The sequence below is a fragment of the Zonotrichia albicollis genome, unplaced genomic scaffold, assembly GCF_047830755.1.
Source record: "Zonotrichia albicollis isolate bZonAlb1 unplaced genomic scaffold, bZonAlb1.hap1 Scaffold_257, whole genome shotgun sequence".
Taxonomy (NCBI): Eukaryota; Metazoa; Chordata; class Aves; order Passeriformes; family Passerellidae; genus Zonotrichia; species Zonotrichia albicollis.
In genome coordinates this window covers 203,060-224,588 of record NW_027428429.1, presented here as the reverse complement: position 1 = coordinate 224,588, position 21,529 = coordinate 203,060, and the positions used below count along the sequence as shown (strand labels likewise).

General features: G+C 41.2%; 1 protein-coding gene across 1 annotated transcript in view; it reads right to left on the bottom strand.

Annotated features, from left to right (window-relative positions):
- Positions 1-13,854: 13,854 nt before the first annotated feature.
- The window catches only part of LOC141727858 (chromosome-associated kinesin KIF4-like), a 28,565-nt gene continuing 20,890 nt past the window's right edge, over positions 13,855-21,529 (bottom strand). Inside the window, exon 10 of the mRNA XM_074534140.1 lies at positions 13,855-15,725. Coding sequence (XP_074390241.1) covers positions 15,717-15,725 — 9 coding nt within the window. The 3' untranslated portion in view covers positions 13,855-15,716. The remainder of the gene's footprint in view (positions 15,726-21,529) is intronic.

The window sequence follows — 21,529 nt, the reverse complement described above, 5'->3', positions numbered from 1 at the left end:
CACCCAAAAAAATCCCAAAAATGCCCAAAAAAAGCCCAAAAATCACCAAATTTTTGCAAATTTTCCCGAAATTGCCCAAAATTGTGGAAATTTTCCCCAAACTGACGTGCAGAGCCCGGCGTGTCCCGGCTCCGTGAGGGTCCTCAGGGTTCGTCCCTCAGGGCGGCCCCGCCCCAAAATGGCCCAAAAATCACCAAAAATCACCAAAAAAAACTCAAAAAAATCCCAGAAAATGCTCAAAAAAACCCCAAAATTTCCCTGAAATTTCCCAAATTTTCCCGAATTTGCCCAAAATTGCGGAAATTTTCCCCAAACTGACGTGCAGAGCCCGGCGTGTCCCGGCTCCGTGTCCCTCCCGCAGGCTTCGTCCCTCAGGGCGGCCCCGCCCCAAAACGCCCCAAAATGCGCCAAAAATCAACAAAAAAAATCCCCAAAAAATCCCGAAAAACCAAAATTTCCTTGAAATTTCCCAAATTTGCCCAAAATTGTGGAAATTTTCCTCAAACTGACGTGCAGAGCCCGGCGTGTCCCGGCTCCGTGTCCCTCCCGCAGGGTTCGTCCCTCAGGGCGGCCCCGCCTCAAAATGCCCCAAAAATCACCCAAAAAAATCCCAAAAATGCCCAAAAAAAGCCCAAAAATCACCAAATTTTTGCAAATTTTCCCGAAATTGCCCAAAATTGTGGAAATTTTCCCCAAACTGACGTGCAGAGCCCGGCGTGTCCCGGCTCCGTGAGGGTCCTCAGGGTTCGTCCCTCAGGGCGGCCCCGCCCCAAAATGGCCCCAAAATGCCCCAAAAATCACCAAAAAAACCTCAAAAAAATCCCAGAAAATGCTCAAAAAAACCCCAAAATTTCCCTGAAATTTCCCAAATTTGCCCAAAATTGCGGAAATTTGCCCCAAATTGACGTGCAGAGCCCGGCGTGTCCCGGCTCCGTGTCCCTCCCGCAGGGTTCGTCCCTCAGGGCGGCCCCGCCCCCAGTGGCGTAAAATGCCCCAAAAATCACCAAAAAAAATCCCCAAAAATTCCCAAAAATTTGGAATTGGAATTGCAATCGGAATTGGAATTGGAAATGGAAATAGAAATGGAATTAGAATTCCAATAGGGAGGAATTGGCAATTGAATTGGAATTGGGAATTGGAAATGGAAGTGGAATTAGAATTAGAAATGGAATTCCAGTGGGGAGAAATTAGAATTGAGACTTGAAATTGGGAATTGGAGTTCCAAGAGTCGGAATTGGAATTGGAAATGGAATTCCAATAGGAAGTGGAATTGGAATTGAGAATTGGAATTGGGAATGGGAATTGGGAATGGAAATGGAATTGGAGTTGGAATTAGAATTCCAGTAGGCAGGAATTGGGAATTGGAATTGGAATTGGAAATTAGAAATGGAACTACAATTGGGAATTGGAATTCCAATTGGGAGGAATTGGAAATTGAGAATGGAATTGGAATTGGAATTGGGATTGCGATTAGATTGGGATTCAGAATTGGAAATGGAAATGGAATTCCAACAGGGAGGAATTGGAATTGGAATTGGAGTTGGAAATGGAATTAGGAATTGAGAATTGGAATTGGAATTGGAATTAGAATTGGAAATGGATTTGGAGTTGGAGTTGGAATTGGGAATGGAATTCCAATAGGGAGGAATTGGGAATGGGAATGGAATTGGAATTGGAAATGGAAATGGAATTGGAATTAGAGATGAAAATGGAGTTGGAATTGGAATTCCTAAGGGAGGAATTGGAATTCCAGGAGTTGGGAGGAATTGAAATTGGAATTGGAATTGGAATTTGGAATTGGAGTTGGAAATGGAATTCTAATAGGGAGGAGTTGGAATCGGAAATGGAATTGGAAATGGGAATGGAATTGGAATTGGAAATGGAAATTACAATTCCAACTCCATTTTCATCTCCTGAAAAGTCACAGGGAAAAAAACTCATGGAAAAAATGAAATTATAAATGAGAATGGGTTTAAAGGTGTGGCTGGGAGGGAGGGAGAGATGGTCGGAAAATAAAAATAAATGGAATTAATGGTGGTGAAAGGGATTGGGATTTTATCCAGAGGGGTTTGGGATGGGGAAAATAAAAAATCACCGGCAGGGATTCCTGGGGATGGGAATGGGAATGGGAATGGGAATGGGAATGGGAATATAATTGCAATAGGGAGGGATTGGGATTGAAATTGGAAATGAAAATGGAGTTAGAATTCCAATAGGGAGGAGTTGGGAGGAAATGGAAATGGAATTGGAGTTGGAATTGGAAATGGAATTTGGAATTGAAAATTGGAATTGGAATTCCAGTAGTGAGGAATTGGAAATGGAATTGCAGTTGGAATTGGGAATGGAAATAGAATTTGGAATTGAGAATTGGAATTGGAGTTCCAGTAGGGAGGAATTGGGAATGGAATTGGGAATGGAAATGGAATTTGGAATTGAGAATTGGAATTTGGAAATGGAATTGGAAATGGACATGGAATTCCAGTGGGGAGGAATTGGAATTGGGAATTGGAAATGGAATTGGAAATGGAATGGAGAATTGGGATGGGATTGGAATTGGTGTTGGAATTCCAATAGAGAGGAATTGGAATTCCAGGAGTTGTGAGGAATTGGAGGAATTGGAATTGGAGGAATTGGAATTGGAATTGGAATTCCAATAGGGAAGAATTGGAATTGGGAAATGGAAATCAGAATTGGAATTGGGAAATGGAAATGGAAATTGGAATTCCAATAGGGAGGAATTGGAATTGGGAATTGGAATTGGGAATTGGAATTGGAATTCCAATAGGGAGGATTGGCGAGGAATTGGAAATGGAATTGGAAATGGAAATGGAAATGGGATTGGAAATTCCATTTCCAAATTGGGAATTGGAATTGGAATTCCAGGAGTTGGGAGGAATTGGAGTTGGAATTGGGAATGAAAATGAAATTTGAAATTGAGAATTGGAATTGGAAATGGAATTCCAATAGGGAGGAATTGGAAATGGGATTGAGAATTGGAAATGGAATGGGGAATGGAATTCAAATAGGGAGGAATTGGGAGGAATTGGAATAGGAAATGGAATTGGGAATGGAATGGAGAATTGGAACTGGGATTGGAATTGGAACTGGGATTGGTTTTGGAATTCCAATAGGGAGGAATTGGAATTCCAGGAGTTGGGAGGAATTGGAGGAATTGGAATTGGAATTCCAATAGGGAAGAATTGGAATTGGAAATGGAAATAGAAATGGAATTAGAATTCCAATAGGGAGGAATTGGAAATTGAATTGGAATTGGGAATTGGAAATGGAAGTGGAATTAGAATTAGAAATGGAATTCCAGTGGGGAGAAATTAGAATTGAGACTTGAAATTGGGAATTGGAATTCCAAGAGTCGGAATTGGAATTGGAAATGGAATTCCAATAGGAAGTGGAATTGGAATTGAGAATTGGAATTGGGAATGGGAATTGGGAATGGAAATGGAATTGGAGTTGGAATTAGAATTCCAGTAGGCAGGAATTGGAATTGGAATTGGAATTGGAATTGGAAATTAGAAATGGAACTACAATTGGGAATTGGAATTCCAATTGGGAGGAATTGGAAATTGAGAATGGAATTGGAATTGGAATTGGGAATTGGAATTGGAATTCCAATAGGGAGGATTGGCGAGGAATTGGAAATGGAATTGGAAATGGAAATGGAAATGGAATTGGAAATTCCATTTCCAAATTGGGAATTGGAATTGGAATTCCAGTAGGGAGGAATTGGGAATGGAATTGCAGTTGGAATTGGGAATGGAAATAGAATTTGGAATCGAGAATTGGAATTGGAGTTCCAGTAGGGAGGAATTGGGAATGGAAATGGAATTTGGAATTGAGAATTGGAATTTGGAAATGGAATTGGAAATGGACATGGAATTCCACCTGGATTCCAGAATTCCAGGATTCCATCTCCAAGTCCTTTCCCAGTTTCTGGTGCTGTTTGGGGTCGGTCTGAACTGGGAATTCCACCTGGATTCTGGAATTCCATAATTCCATCTCCCAGTGATTTTCCTATTTGTGTTTGGTGTCCCAGTCTGAACTGGGAATTCCAAGGGGGATTCCAGAATTTTGTGGAATTCCAATGATTTTCCAGTTCCGGTTTGGTGTCGGTCTGAAATGGGAATTCCATCCAGATTCCATCCAGATTCCAGGATTCCATGATTCCAGAATTCCATGATCATTCTCCAAATCCTTTTCCAGTTTCTGGTTTGGTGTCGGTTCTGAACTGGGAATTCCATCCAGATTCTGGAATTCCATAATTCTGTCTCCCAATCCTTTCCCAGTTTCTGGTGCTGTTTGGTGTCCCAATTTGAACTGGGAATTCCATCCAAATTCCAGAATTCCATAATTTTGTCTCCCAGTGCTTTCCCTGTTCCTGCTTGGTGTCCCAGTCTGAACTGGGAATTCCACCCAGATTCCAGAATTCCACAATTCTGCCTCCCAATCCTTTCCCAGTTTCTGATGCTGTTTGGGTCAGTCTGAACTGGGAATTCCACCGGGATTCCAGAATTTTGTGGAATTCCATAGGTTTTCCAGTTCCAGTTTGGTGTCAGTCTGAACTGGGAATTCCATCCAAATTCCAGAATTCCAGGATTCCATCTCCAAGTCCTTTCCCAGTTTCTGGTGCTGTTTGGGTCAGTCTGAACTGGGAATTCCAGAATTCCATAATTCCATCTCCCAATGATTTCCCAGTTTCTGGCGCTGTTTGGTGTCAGTTTCAACTGGGAATTCCACTGGGATTCCAGAATTTTGTGGAATTCCAATGGTTTTCCAATTCCTGTTTGGTGTCAGTCTGAACTGGGAATGTTTTCCTGGATGCTGATATCCCTGAATCCTGTTATCCCTGGATCCCATTTCCCCTGGATCTCATTTTCCCTGGATCCCATTATCCCTGGATGTTGATATCCCTGGATTCCGTTATCCATGGATTTTGTTTTCCCTGGATCCTGATATCCCTGAATGTTTTTTTCCCTGGATACCGATGTTCCTGGGTCCCATTATCCCTGGATTCCATTTTTACTGGCTCCCTTTATCCCTGGATTTTGTTTTCCGTGGATCCCATTTTCCCTGGATCGCGTTATCCCAGGATCCTGTTATCCCTGGATTCTGTTATCCCTGAATGTTGGTTTCCCTGGATCCCATTATCCCCAGATCCCATTATCCCTGGATTTTGTTTTCCCTGGGTTTTGTTTTCCCTGCATCCCATTTCCCCTGGATCTCATTATCCCTGGATCCCATTATCCCTGGATTTTTTCCTGGATCCCATTTTCCCTGGATTTTGTTTTCCCTGGATATTTTAACCCCTTCGTGCCCATCCTTGCCCCAAACACCCCCAGCATATTCCCTGCCCATTGGGATGAACATTCCCAACAGGGATTTCCCGGAATTCCGAGCCCTTTCCTGCCCATTGGGATGAACATTCCCAACAAGGATTTCCCCTTTTCCGGAATTCCGAGCCCTTCCCAGCCCATTCGGATGAACATTCCCAACCAGGATCTCCCTTTTTCCCTTTTCCTGGAATTCCGAGCCCTTCCCTGACCATTGGGATGAACATTCCCAACAGGGATTTCCCTTTTCCCGGAATTCCGAGCCCTTCCCAGCCCATTGGGATGAACATTCCCAACAAGGATTTCCCCTTTTCTGGAATTCCCGGAATTCCGAGCCCTTTCCTGCCCACTGGGATGAACATTCCCAACAAGGATTTCTCCTTTTCCTGGGATTTTCCGGAATTCCGAGCCCTTCCCTGCCCCATTGGGATGAACATTCCCAACAGGGATTTCTCGGAATTCCGAGCCCTTCCCTGTCCCACTGGGATGAACATTCCCAACAGGGATTTCTCCTTTTCCTGGGATTTCCCGGGATTCCGAGCCCTTCCCAGCCCATTGGGATGAACATTCCCAACCAGGATTTCCCCTTTTCCCTTTTCCCGGAATTCCGAGCTCTTCCCTGCCCACTGGGATGAACATTCCCAACAAGGATTTCCTCTTTTCCCTTTTCCCGGGATTCTGAGCCCTTCCCAGCCCCATTGGGATGAACATTCCCAACAGGGATTTCCCATTTTCCCGGAATTCCGAGCCCTTCCCAGCCCCATTGGGATGAACATTCCCAACCAGGATTTCCCAGGATTCCGAGCCCTTCCCTTCCCATTGGGATGAACATTCCCAACAAGGATTTCCCGGAATTCCGAGCCCTTTCCTGCCCACTGGGATGAACATTCCCAATAGGGATTTCCCGGGATTCCGAGCCCTTCCCTGCCCATTGGGATGAACATTCCCAATAGGGATTTCCCGGAATTCTGAGCCATTCCCTTCCCACTGGGATGAACATTCCCAACAGGGATTTCTCCTTTTCCTGGGATTTCCCGGAATTCCGAGCCATTCCCTGCTCATTGGGATGAACATTCCCAACAAGGATTTCCCTTTTCCCGGGATTCCAAGCCCTTCCCTGCCCATTGGGATGAACATTCCCAACAAGGATTTCTCCTTTTCCGGAATTCCGAGCCCTTCCCTGCCCACTGGGATGAACATTCCCAACAAGGATTTCTTCTTTTCCTGGGATTTTCCGGAATTCCGAGCCATTCCCTGCCCATTGGGATGAACATTCCCAACAGGGATTTCCCGGAATTCCGAGCCCTTCCCTGCCCATTGGGATGAACATTCCCAACAGGGATTTCCCATTGATTTCCTGGAATTCTGAGCCCTTCCCAGCCCGTTGGGATGAACATTCCCAACAAGGATTTCTCCCTTTCTGGAATTCCGAGCCCTTCCCTGCCCACTGGGATGAACATTCCCAACAGGAATTTCCCTTTTCCCAGGATTCTGAGCCCTTCCAGCGGGAATCGGGAGCTGCCCTCCCCTCCCCTCCCCTCTCAGAAATTGCCATTTTTTGTTCATCTCTTTGCCCATTTCTGGTCATTTTCTGCTCCAGCGGCTCCTTTGTGGTCGCCGTTCCAGCTGGGAACGCCCCCGGGGCCTCCCTGCGTTATCCCAACCCTGCAATTCCCGATTTTCCGTTTCCCAGGAATTGCTGCCTGCTCTGCCTTTTGTTGGGTTTTTTGGGTGGTTTTTGGGGATTTTTGGGGTTTTTTCTGCTCTAAATTTGCTCCTTTTTGCCTTTTAAAAATCCCTCCCAAACCTCAAAGGAACGATTTTAAAATCTGATGTTCTGCTGCCCACGAGGGGTTAAAAATATAGGGAATGTGGGGAATCCTTATGGAATATGGAGAATTCCTTCTTTCTTTCTTCTTTCTTTCTTCTTTCTTTCTTTCTTTCTTTCTTTCTTTCTTTCTTTCTTTCTTTCTTTCTTTCTTTCTTTCTTTCTTTCTTTCTTTCTTTCTTTCTTTCCTTCCTTCCTTCCTTCCTTCCTTCCTTCCTTCCTTCCTTCCTTCCTTCCTTCCTTCCTTCCTTCCTTCCTTCCTTCCTTCCTTCCTTCCTTCCTTCCTTTCCTTTCCTTTCCTTTCCTTTCCTTTCCTTTCCTTTCCTTTCCTTTCCTTTCCTTTCCTTTCCTTTCCTTTCCTTTCCTTTCCTTTCCTTTCCTTTCCTTTCCAAGGTGGCACCAGTGCCAAGTCGGGCTGGTTTGATATGGGGAAGTGGCTCCTCCAATCTGCCAGCCAGAAGCGGGGCGGGTGAGTTTTGTTTGCCAGGGAAAAGGGCCTTGATTTGTGTTCGGGGCCTGTGGCTGGGAGTGGCCGGCTGGCTCCTGAAAATCCACGATACGCAGGATGGTTCCCTAAAGACATGAAACAGAAAATACCTTGGAAAAACAAATCCCAGTTGGATTTGGGGTCCCAGAAATGGCCACAGCATTCTCAGGAACACTATAAAAAGCAATGGTCAGGAACACAAGTAAAAGAAGTAAAAGAGAAAGCCTATGGGAGCTTGTGAGCTTTTCATCACAGCCCTACAGTTAACAAAAAGGCATTTTCCCCCAAATTCCAAGACAGACAAAAAAGGGCAGAAAGCTGACTCATCCCAGGCAAACAAACAGCAACCACAGCAGGCTGGGTCAGCTGGGCCAGGACACAGGACAGCCAGAAATAATAGTCTCAGTGCTTCTTCACAGTACTGTAGGTAATATTTTAAGAAACGCTCACAAGCCTGCTAAAGCACACAGAACCCCACAAAATAATCAGTCTCATCATGTGTGATGAATACAGAGGTTACAAACACTAGAAATTCTGTATCTTTTTTTTGTCTGGGAAAGAAAACTCACATTTTTAGGCATGTGCTAGTTAGAAAGGCAGATATGCAGACCCAGGTGAGACCACAATATATGGTGAGAAAGTTGATCTGAATTTAACTGGATTCTGAGGGGGGCACCAACTGAGCTTTGGGGTCCATTTCAGGAAAATAAAGTACTTCAATTTACCTTTGGTGAAGACAACTGAAAGACTTGCTTAATAGTAACTGCTTAGTCCTAATGACTTCAAATTATCTTAAACCAAAAACCAAATAATTTCTGGCTTATAAGTAGAAAAAAAAAAACCCTCTATCAAAAATATTTTATTGAGCATAGAACCATAGATGTTCAAGTAGCAGGGTAACATCACCCTGAATCTTGGTTTCTCTTGGTGCAACACCTGCAAAGGCTATACAATAGTTGCTAGAAGTGATTACTTTGACTTCTCTTTTCCTTCTTTTTTGGTGGTGGTGATGCCTTAAGTTTCAGCTTTCATATCTTCCAGATTCTGTTCTGCATTAGTACGTAACTCTAAACTTCATATAAAGTGTTAGCAAATCCTCCTCAGAGTTTACTTAGACAAAATAATCCTTTTCCAGCCCCAGAACCGAGGACACCACTGCAGCTTCAGGCCCAAAAAGTATAAACACCAAATTGAGGAGAGCAATCTGGGAGGATGGGACTTCATAACCTGAAGCTGTAATAGGAGAAGTAACACCAATTTGTAAATGGACCAAAACTTACAAAAGTGTGAAAATGTGACCTGTTGGTCCATCTTGGGCGTAACCTTGGCCAGGCTCTTGTACTGCCCAAGGTGTATCCTTTGAAGGCCTTTTTATAAATACCTACTTTATTCCTTTTGCACTGTCTAGCCTCTGTTCTAGATAGCCTCCCAAGGCATCAGTGGGTGTTGTTCTGAATGTCCATTTCACTATTAAACATAAACATGGAGTGTCCCAAGAAAAATGAAACACACAGAGCTGTTTAAAGGTCAATTATTTGAAGTGTGTGATGCTCTAAATTTTCCCTAGCCAAACCTTCTGATTTAAGGCTGCTAGTGATAGTATGAAATAAGCACATGCAAGTTATGAAGCATTCAGAAAGATTTTTTAAATGGGGGAAAAAAAAAAAAGAAACCCAAATGAGTTAACTTTCCTTGAAAGTCGCAGTGTACATCCTGTATTATAAAGTATGCAATTACTGTGTAAAGAGGCACAACTGCAAAATATTTAAACTGTTTTACAATAATTCTAGTTTGGGAAAACAACAATATTTCTGACACTTCTAGCATTGTCAGCATGATGAGGTAATTCTCAAAGAGATGTTTGGAAATGGCCATCATGCAATTATCAGAGGGTTTTTTCTCTTCGTGAAAAGGGCAGAATTTCTGAAAGTGTCTGAACTAGTTAGAAGTATAAATTTTACTTTGAAAGACAGGACATGCACAGTGACCACAATAAAATGTGATTTTGAATGCTGGTCTTTTTCAAAACTGAGACAGAATTTCTTCACCTACTACACTGAATATATTTGAGCTACTCCTCAGACAAAGTCCAGCAGAAAATATGGACAACTTTTCCTAAACAATAAATGTTTTTAACTGAATTTTTTTAAGCAGAGGTGGCATATAAATGAAAGGTCACTAGCAATTACATTTTTATACCTCAACATTATAATTCTGTTCCTATTTTGAAAAAGCAAACTGTGAAACAATGTACTATTCTTACGGTCTGACTACACAAGCACATGTAACACCATAAATTTCAGCCAGTACTGATCTTTTCTATGGGTAATAATTTCTTCTGTTTCTTCTGTTACAATGACAGTACTTAGAGTATAGGTCTAAATTCTGTCTGAGACATGACCTCTTTCTCTAACAAAATCTGTGTGGGAAAAGGAAACAGGTCTCATTACCTCAACTCCAGCTGTATGGTGCTCCCGATCAGACTTGAGCTACCGAGTTTAGAAAGGAAAGATTATAAAGGTGAAAGGTGTCAGCACAATCCTCAGAGATGTATAGTGAAACCCACTCAGAACTAGAAGCACAAAGCTACAGATAAGGAACCTGCTTTAATGCACAATCACTCCACTGACCTTCTTGGCCACCAGGGCACACGCTGGCTCATGTTGACTCACTGTTGGCCAGCACCTCAAGGTCCTTTTCTGCCGGGTTTCTCTGGATTGCTGTGACCCAGGTGCAGGACCAGCTCTTGGCCTTGTTGTACCTCACACCACTGGTCTTGACCAGTGACCCAGCCTGTCCAGATCCCTTCTGCAGAGCCTTCCTGCCCTCCAATAAATCAATACTCCCACCCAACTTGGCATTGTGAACTGACCGAGGCTGCACTCAATCCTCACATCCAGAGCATCAACAACAATCTCAGACAGGAATGATGCCAACACTACCTCAGCTGCATGCTGAAGAATGAACATACGTCATGTGAGGGCTACAGAAGGGGAAAAATCACATATTGTTCACTTGTGGCCCCCTCAGAAGCCTGGGGAAGACTGATACTCTTTGAAAGGATTCCTATATAGCCACTTAATAAAATAAATATTAGCTGCTCTGGAATAATCTGAAGATGGAGGAGGAAGATATTTGACAGGGAGTACTGATACCTTAAGTTTTAGCCTTTATATTTTTCAGATTCTGTACAGCATTAGTGTGTAACTCTGAACTTCATATAGTGTGTTAGTAAGCTCTCTTTGATCAGACAAAACAATCCTTCCAGGCCTGAGAACCAAGGTCATCATCACAGCTCGGGCCCCAAAAAGTATAAACAGAGGTCAATTGGGGAAGAGCAAGCTGGGAGAATGTGACTTCATTACCTGAAGCTGTAACTGGACAATTAACCTTTGTTATCCAATTAGACCAAACTTGTATCTGAAAAACTTGTGACTGTCATCCATCTTGGGTGTAGCCTCTGTGAGGTTTTTGTGCTCCCCTAGGTGTGCCTATTAAAGGCCTTTAATAAATACCTGCTTTATTCTCTGACTCTGTCTAGTCTCTGTTCCAGGTAGCCAGTCCAAGGTTCCAGAACACATCAGTACCAGAACACAAAGGTGATGAGAACTGTGAAAAGAATCCAATAGACTTCTTGTAAAGCACAGAACCTCTTAGAGATAAAATTCTCTGGGTAAAATATGAAACTTTTTTCACTTTCCCTGCATTAATAATTCAAAAAGAAATAGCAGGTTTTGGACAAACACTCATTGTCCCCCCTACAAACCAAATATATTCTGCTTTTGCTACCTACAACACAACTAATGTGTAGGTAATGTGAATCCTGGATGACCAAGTCACAAAACCAGATGTAACACACTGTGACTTGGTGCTGCCACAATATGGAAAAAGCCTTTATATAGAAAACCAAGATTAAGGAAAATGAGTCACCCCAGGGAAGTCACCACAGAACCGTTTGAGATATTTAAGGCATTTGATGACTGCTGAAATATTTCCACAAATAATTATGAACTATTAGCTACAAAATTGTCATTCTGTTTTCTGGTAAAGCTTTTGGGTCTTGCAGACACTAGGATCTGCACAATGTGTTATTTCCCAGCACTGTAACTATTATATTCAAATGACATATTGCTGCTCCTGGGAAATATGACTTGTAGGTACATGTATAGCTACATGTTCAGGCTAGCAACAAGTAAGCATTTGAGGCTTTGTTTGGGAACAGTGGCACAAAAAACTGTAAATAAAACTGTGATATTTCATTGGGATGGGTATGGATATCAAATCCTTAATGGACATGTACATGGACTATATTCTGTATTGTCATATACTACATTTATAGGACAATTGTTGCCTTCTGATACAAGGCAAAGGCGACCTGGTTTCAAGGAGCAGCACGGCGACCCAAACTCTCCAGGGTCTCTCGGGCCAAAGAGCACGCAGACACCAATGTGGTGGACGGTCAAAAGGCCTTTATTATCTCTTCTCATGGGGTTTTATAATCTAGGGGTTTTTCTACGTCAGAGGGGGGTCTGTCTTTACCATCTATGGTTAGTAAGGAGTGGAAATTTACTGGGTAGAAATGGAAAATTACTGGCATGTGGTTTAGGGGGCTGCATTCCTATGTTAATTTTCTTATCTAAGGGAACAGGGGCCCTGTCTTCCCATAACATCGCGAGATCTTCCCAATGCCTGACCCTATCTACCACAGACAATATAGGCAACATATACACACAGACACAGTGTAGCATCAAAATAACTGAATGAGAAAAACCTATGAAGAAAAAACTCTGAAATCCTTGAAGAAAGCCAGTCCTTACTCACAGATCCCATTCAGTCTCAAACCTTCACTTTCCATTCTCCAGGCAGCTGAGTCAAAATTCCAGTTACTCATGATCTCGCACAGGAAGGTGAGGAGCAGATGGTCAAATTTACAAAACATGATTTCTCCCGCTATCACACCCCATTTTTCCTCTTCAATATCCATCTTGCCCATCTGTGACTTTGAAGAGACACTGAAGATACCAAACTAATGTTTAAGAATTATGCCTTCTCTAGTCTACTCATGATATTTGAAAGTAACTTGCACCAGCTACTGCAAAATCTTTTACCTTGCATGAATATCAATAATGCTAGTGACTGCTTCTTGGACCATGCCCTACACTACGTCCTTAAAATGATTTTACCTCATTTGTGATGACAGAAAAATTTCAACATCATTCATGCAAGATGCTGTAATTAGCCACAAACAGGAAGAGAAACTATTGGGTATTTCTAGGTCTGAAATTCTCTTGGACTACTATTACCACAAAGGGGAGAGGTGTGAAGCTGAGACATGACTTTGCTGTTGCTCAAATAACTGGTAGCTTGCAGTGAGAATTCAGGAATAACACTTCTGGGTTTTGTTATCAGAACTATGATTGCAGTGAAGAGATCAAAACACAAAGTGCAAGACAGAGTTTACGAGGGAAGTAGTATCAGTCCTGCTCATCACTGGCTGGAAAATGATGGAGACAGGATACTGAGGTAGTAAGAGTGCTGGCCTTTGGCAGCATTACAAGCAAAATGACAGCTGAAAGAACTTTGAAAAGTTTATCTTTTGCTGCTTATAATTCATACCGGAATACACAAACAGCCAAACCCTAGCAAAACACTAGTAGGAAAGTCTTAGAATAATACGTTGTTCCCAAGCAGACAACTACAATTTTTATGGTGTGGCAGAGACAATTCCACTACTCTTAGACAAACTGCTGAATACTCAGAGAAAGCTTGTCATAAAGAGAGACAAATCACTGCTAATATTTAAACACGTCCTAGCCCTTGTATAAAATACAACAAAATCAACTCTAAGTGTCCCAGTATCAGTTCAATAAAGTTATTTTTTTTCTTTCCATTCAATTCTTTCCATGTCCACATGGAACTGAGCTTCCAAGCTCAGTCTTACTCACAATACAACATCTGCTTTTTATACACTTCTATACCTATAATTGGCATGTTTTCCAGTTCCTAATCTTTTCTTGAAATAGAGGTTAACCTTCCTTAGAAGCTTAGCTTTTATTATTGGAAGATTGCCTTTTATTCCTGTTTAATTTTGTTCAAGAAAGTTCTTTTGCATTTCACAAAAGTGTTTTATTAAACTGCTTTGGAAATCAAGTGATGATGCTCAGATCATACTACATTTTAACTACAGAAAAACCTTCTTTCTTTTTTTTTTCTGAAAAAAGCTCAATTGTTTTTGCCCTTTAGACAGCAGTTTTCAAAATGTCAAAAATTGTTGCTATCCTGTCCTGATTTTATCTGGGATATGGTGAATTTTCTTCCTAGGAGCTGCTGTAATCTGTAATAGAGTGTCTTGGATTTAGAATGAGAATAAAGTTGATGACACACTGATGTTTTTAGCTGATGCTAAGTAGTGCTTACACTAAGTCAAAGCCTTTTCTGCTTCTCCCATGGCCCCACCAGCCAGTGGGTTGAGGGGAACAAGAAGCTGGGAAAGGACACAGAGGGGACAGCCGGCCACAACTGGCCAAAAGGATAACCCACGCCATGGGATTTTTGGCTCAGTGTATAAACTATGAGGAATGCTGGCTAAGAGGGGCACTGCTGGGGAACTGGCTGGGCATCAGTTGACAGGCAATAAGGAATTGCATTGTGCATCACTTGTTTTCTATATTCTATTATTATTATCATCATCATCATCATCATCATCATTATTACAGCCTCTTCTTTTTCACTCCTATTAAATTGTCTTTATCTCAAAACAAGAATTTTACTCTTTTTCCTCAGATTCTCTCCCTCGTCCCACCAAGGCTGTATGGTGATTAGCTCTCTGCTGGGTTAAACTATGACAATTGATTATTGCTACAGAAGCACAGAAGAGATGATACACATGTGTCTAGGTAAAGCCTTATTGACTTTTATAAACATAAACAGATGCAGCAGTACAAGCATTTGTGGTTCTTTTCCCTAAATTTAGAATGAATGTAATAAGTGTAAGAAATTCATAAATGTCGGGGTTCTTTTAGTAAGCAGACTATTGCTCTCCTTTGTGGATCCCAGGCAAATTCACATCAACCATTCTGAAATTGAATAACACAGGACAAGATATTAGTTTAAATTCAAGCCAGAGCTAAATTCATATAACTTGTTCTGAAATTTTTGAGTGTTAGCTTGAAAAATAAATTCTCACATTTTGTTTCATGTTGGTGACCCTGGTTGTCAGATTTAGTGAGTGATTAGCAGTAGAGAGTATAAAAAGAGCACAGGAGTACAAAGGAAGGTGAAGACATGTTACCTGATTAAGCCCCCAAACATTGTAGAGCCAGGCTGTCATCAAACAGCCAGACTGGATAACCAGGCTGACTGAGAGGAAAATACCATTAATGTAAGGCAAAAAAAAAACCCCAAAAAACCCAAACAAAAAATAAAAAACTGATGTAGAAATAGCTGACTGGTAAATTCACACCTGGTATCTCGACTTCTTTGTGTTGGGGGACAAGGACAAAAAATCATTCTGATTACCTGGTAGAATACAAGAAAATCATTCTGATTACCTGGTAGAATATAGAGATGAGGCTGGAGTTCACAAGGCACAAGTTCACAGATTTCTATTCTCTTTCCCTACAGGTAAAAACATTAACAAGATATTGGGGTTCTGAAAGATTTTTCTCTAAGAGTGCACAACCTGCTCTAACAATCAATATAAACTCAGGCTTGCTACACATTTGAACCTGAGACGTGCTTTGGCATTGGAAGATAGCCAGCCAATTTAGGAGTATACAGCACAGGAATTATGAAAAATAATTTTTAATAGGAAAAAGTTCATTTGTGGAGTAAATGCAATGTAGACAAGCAAAATGCAAGCATCTTACTTTCCTCTTTCTATGCCAGTAGGTGCTATACAGCACACCAGGAAGCAGGGAGCCACAATGCTGAGGGGAGGTAAGAAATAAATACAACCAAAATTACAATGTTGTGCTTCTGACCAACAACCCTCTTCTTACCACCGGAAAGCAGAAGTGGTCTCAAACTCCACTGGAACTAAATCACATGAGATCCATTATTCCATCTGAAACACAAAGCATGTGTTAGCTCTAAAGAATTCCTATGAAATCTGAACTATATAATTCATTCTATATGGGCTCCTTCCCTGGGGATTTTATTTCATTAACGAAAAACAAAATTCTTGTTTTAAAAGAATACACTGTTCAGCACTTCCACTTGAAAAATGCCTTGATCTTAAAGAAAGCAGCCTCATCAGTTTAACTACTATTTGTTGATTACTTGCCATTAAAATGGGCGAAAAAATATGGCTTTGTAAGAGGCAATTTAACCTTTCAATTGAAATACACTTTCTTGTCACTCCCTCAACTTGGTCTTTCTATTCCAATCCCTTTTAGATATTTATTATTCACCTCCTTTCTGCTTTTCTCTGAAAGCTCTTACCAAGGCACCGTCTGAAGGAAAACAAAGCCTGGTTTCATCCCAGGTACATGAGGGGACTGTGACAAATGGTCCCATTGCCTCACTCTGTGTCTCATCACAGCCATCAGAAAGGAAGACTGTCACAGCAGCTTATGAACTGAAGAGGGGACATTAGCATCACATTTTGTGCCTTGTTTCTCCTGTAGACCAATTGCCCTGATGGAAAACACTTCCATCAGAGACAAGTAGCTCAGTACTCTGCTGCTTTTGCAGCCGCAGCTTTAAATGTCATTGAGCAGATAAATCCATCAGGTGTAGGGAAAAAAGCAGAGGATGATCACTTCAAGTCTTCATTCTATGGTTAAATTAAATTCAAGCCCTCTTCCCATTCACTCCTTCTCCCATCCTTATGTGAGACTTGCTTTCTGAACTGTCTCGCCTTTGAATTCTAGACAGGAAAAAAGGCTTATTTTTCAAAATTTGGTGCTTGACCTCATACAATATTCAAACTACCTTTCATTCACCTTTTCAAAGGAGAATGCACACTGTAAAGAACACACCAGACATTATTTGTCGCTTCCACACATTAGTGCACTGTGGCTGACGGCAAATAAGTCAGGCTGGTTTGTTTCTAGAGCAAATGGAAATATGGGAGGTGGTGGGAAGAGGGATGGGGAGAGAGGGGAAGGGCCAGGGGCATTTAATAGCTCCCTAAAAGAGCAGGGAACATTTGAAAACAGTTGGAAAATACAGCTGGCTCAATCCTTCCTCAGCATATTTTGGCTAAGGATGCATCACCTGGGGCCATGAACTACTGTGTTTTAAGAAGACACCAGAGAAGATGCATTCAGTCTTGCAGTAGGTCTGCAAATGCAACTGGGCAATTGCCAGTACAGAGCAGGAACACAAGAGGAAATAACAGCATAGAATTCTCAGTCTCATCTTATCTACTGCTCCAGGGACAGCCACGGCAGAATGGGAAAAGTTGCTCAGCTCCACTTCAAGAGCCTCAACACAACCTATCTTGTCCAGAGCACTGGTTAAGACAGCACATCACATATGGCCAAAAAGGGCAAAAGAATGGAAGCTGGTGCCCAGCCTAATGGAGGTCTGTGGCTTTAGCTAGAACCAGCAAAAAACTTTAATCCAACACCCTGGCTACCACCAGGGTAGTTCTGCTGCAGACAGTTCTGCTGTTGAAAGATTTACAGCTGTTAACAGCACACAAGTGTACAATATGTTGGAAAGTGTTATTGAGGGAACATCTGAGAAGGGGTTTCAAAAATGAGACATATGCACATTTAGCCTAATGTGCTTTAGCAGCAAGTGTCAGAAAATGTCAAGAAGGTTACTGAATATTGCAGATCATCCTATTGCTATAGACATAACCATGCTGAGGTGCTCATATCAATGGTTTCAGAATTGCCTCCTCAGCTGGAACAGGAAGGCAGACCTGATCACGCAGTGATTTGAACATCCTTTGCCTGATGTGCTTCCAAAGGAGCCTGACCTTGATAGGCAGGGAACTGCAGGCAACTAAGACATCAGAGAAATTGCTGGCAGTAACAGGAGGCTAAAAACTTGGGTAGGGAGGATCATCCTGAAGCAACCAGACTTTAGAGCTCCAGTTTCAGAGGCAGCTGTTAGACCTGTGTGAAATCCATGCCTGTGAAATGGGGATACCATCTTTTTATCTTTCTACTTAGAGCACACAACCTCATTAAAGTGGGAACAAGCACACATTAGTTAAATACAACTGGAGTCACACAAGGTGTGTGTTTGTCACTACTAATGGCTCGTTCTCTGGCATCAGTCTTTGCTGTGACTTCCAGACCCCAGTAAAATGTACTCTCAAGAGTAAACTGAGAAATGTCCCTTCCCCAAATGACTGCACTGTGTTAGGGAAGGGAAAACCCCAAACCATCTTAGGCTGTCAAGGATTTAAAACTCAATTAATAACTCATAATAACTACTGAATTTATATCTTCATCATGCAAGGGTGGTGCAACAATTTATGGACTAGGATGAATTGGATTTTTCAGGTAGGTTTTTGTTTTGCTCTGAGGAAGGCCTGAGACCTTGCAGTTTGCTCTGGGGTGCAGGATTAGTCTCACATGCTGATTTTGAATTCCATTTCCAGCTTTCTGGCTGTTGCTACATGTGGCTATGAGAAATGCTTTCTTGAGGTTAATGCCTACAGCCTAGACCATTCAATTCCTATTAATGCAACTTTCACTGCTTCAGGACTTAGGGGATGAAAAGGATCTTGTTATTGTTTTAATTTTGCCCCTAGTATCAGCACGTATTTCCACACTTATAACAAGAACAAAATAACAGCAAGAAAATTAAGACGTGCTCCAAAGGGACAACTGTTTGGCCGTAATTTATAAATGCAAGTTGTATCATCACTCTAACTGGAAATCTAAATTATATGAGATAGTCACCAAACATGGCTCTTATTATGCAGGAATAGCTAACCTTTTCAAAAACAGAGGCACTGTCCAGTATCTTATTAATGGTGTTCTGATGCTGGTGTCCTGCTATCCATGCCTGAGCATGAAAAATGACTACTCACATTAGAATTCACAGCACTTAAATACAGAGGAAGTTTAGCATGGCTGTACCAGGGTCAGGTGCTTAAATAAGTCAGATTTCTTATCAGAGTTTGCATGGGAGGAAAATGTGGTAGCAAATTTTGAGCTACTGATTTTATTTGCAGCATGACTACATGGACCTCTGGACAAAGCAGTTTTGTGGAATCCAGATTGGTAACACTAGGCTGAAGGGAAGATCAGCCTGAAATAACTTGGAGATCACCAGTTTCCTCTTGGGAGCATTAATTTAGATGAAGCAGATATGCAGTGGCTACGCTAACAATGAAAATTATTAGAGAGAGTGATTCATTTCCTCTTTTTCCTTTTTAGGACCATCTGGCAGTGTCAATTCGAGACCAGAAGTAAAAAACGCAGTTTTGTTCAGCCTGACAAAAGCTGGCTAACGTGTTTAGAGAAAGGTGCTTCATTGCTTTACAACCATTACTTACCTAGGATGTTTTCCAAAGGCTTATGTATAAAAGAAAAATGTTAGTTTACCAGGCAGTGATCCCTTTCCAATACCAAATAAAAAAAAGGGGAAAAGGGGTTATTGCATGAGCTGAGCCACTCCCCACCCAGATATCACGGCTTGCCATAGCAGTTCTCTGGAAGTTCACAGGGAGCCAGTGACTTTCCCATTTAAGCAGTTACAAGCTTTCATTCATTCACTCATTCATTCACTCATTTCTGTTTCAAGGCACTTACAAAGAAAGGACTAGCCCTAGAGACTTTCCTTACTAGGAAGAAAGAAGAGAATATGCTTTTTCCCCTCATTCATTGTTCACAAGACTGATTTGGACTAGCTGTTGAATCTTAAACCTGTAAATTTTTAAACTATTGCCTTCTTGCAAAGGTCTCCATTTCCTACAGTGCACGCCTTGAAATAATACCCAATACGACACACACTACCATCCCAGGAGGAAGAATATGCTTTGCCCTTGCCTAGCTTTCTGAAGAGAGGATGCTGCTTGCAGCAGCCCTGAAGCACTAAACCAGCAGCAAGAACCCCAGAAAACACACAAACACACAAGGTTCTTCACACCTCTGTGTAGGTGTTAGATACACAAAGGAACGCATTAATGCTAGTGGAATACATGTTATCTTTCAATTATTTCAACTGTCAGGATCTTTAGGGAGGTTTTAATAAAAGTTTCAAAGCATCTCAAAAAAATCACTAGATTTAATTTTCCACCATATCCAAACTGCAAAGGTCCTTAAAACAGTTCTAAACTTTGCAAACAACTACAACTTGGTTCTAACAAAATACTCAGGATGTTAAATGACAGATGTACTTTACCTATTTCATCATTTACAAAGCAAAGCACTTAAAGCCCAAGCAGTGAATATTAAAAGCCACAATACATTTTATGTTGCCTACATAACAAACATCCATTATTCTTCTATTACTCACATTTACATAAAAAGAATGCATTTTTCATCATTACAGGATAACCTTTACTCTGACCTGTAGATTTTCTCTGTGTATTTCTTGAACTAGTTTCAGTTTCTAAATATTTTATATTAGGTGTTACATGGGAAATACTGTCATTCATTAACTTTCTGAACTGACAATTTTAATTCATTTTCCAGAGGATAGCATTGAACATACAGTTTCATAAAGTGTACAACAGTGTTTATGAAAAAATTATGCATATCTATTTGCATTTGGGAATGATTAAATATTATTAATGTGTAGATACATCTTCTAAGTTTGTATTGGGATTAGAGCTGAAGGTTAGTTTTGAAAATAAGCTTTTAACCCTTCAAAAACTGACTCTGCATTTGAGCTATAAGTCAAATGCAAAGGAATCCTACTGTTCCTTCCAGTCTTCCACTGGATCAGGTACCTGTATAGTCAAACACAAAGGCTCCTTTCTCCCAGGCATTCTTGCATTGTGCTTACAGCTGCTGCTCAGAGCAGACCCACAGCACACAATATGTGGATCAGGATTAACACTGATCCTACTAGATTAAATTAGTTTCTTAGTAAGCACAGGAAAGTAGGGTCAAAAGGGATCTCCTTGGTCATCTTTCTTCCTGCTTACAGCAGTGTAAAATATTTGCACCTTGATTACATCATGCAGAGGCTATAAAGCTAATGATGTTGTTAAGTATTCATCAATTTAACTCTCATTGCTTGTGTTGCCTAAGTACTTCAACATACTAATAGAATTTGGCTATTCCACTGCTTCTGATACAGATTGCATGACATGAAAAACTTGCCCACAAATCAACATCCATCTTTTACTTATTCTTAATTGTGCTAATGAGATAAAAAGAACCCACTAAGTTAAATATGCAAAATGTTTAGAGGATGACAGCCACACTATCCATTCTAATTCTTGGAAATGAATGCAGATCCACACAACTCCCAAATTTAAATTCATCTGTAGTTTTGGTTAGTCAAACTCTAGATCCTGACTCTGTTGAGACAGCACCTGATCTCCCAACGTTTACCAGTCTTATTTCAACACAGTGCTTACAGTAGTGCAGTACTTTTAATAATGTGTGGTTTCTGGCAGTAAATTTCTTTTCTGGCATTTTTTTCATGTAAGTCTGTCCATACTGAAGCCATAGCTCCCTTCTTTATTCTCATTTGTCTTTGCTCGCTGATGAGAATTCTGAATGGAAGAGAGGAAGTTGAAGGGAAAATTAGGAAAAAAAAAATCAGTTAAGGGACAGCAAAAATGCTCTGAATGAAAGGTGTAAAAAGATGCAAGTCAATACAAGAGAAACCTATCAATTTCCTTATTGTGACTGTATTAGAAAACTGTGGCTTCTGCTTGCCAAGAGCATGAAATCAGTAATTCTTTCCTTTATCATTATAGATTATGGTGACATGACTTAGGTATGG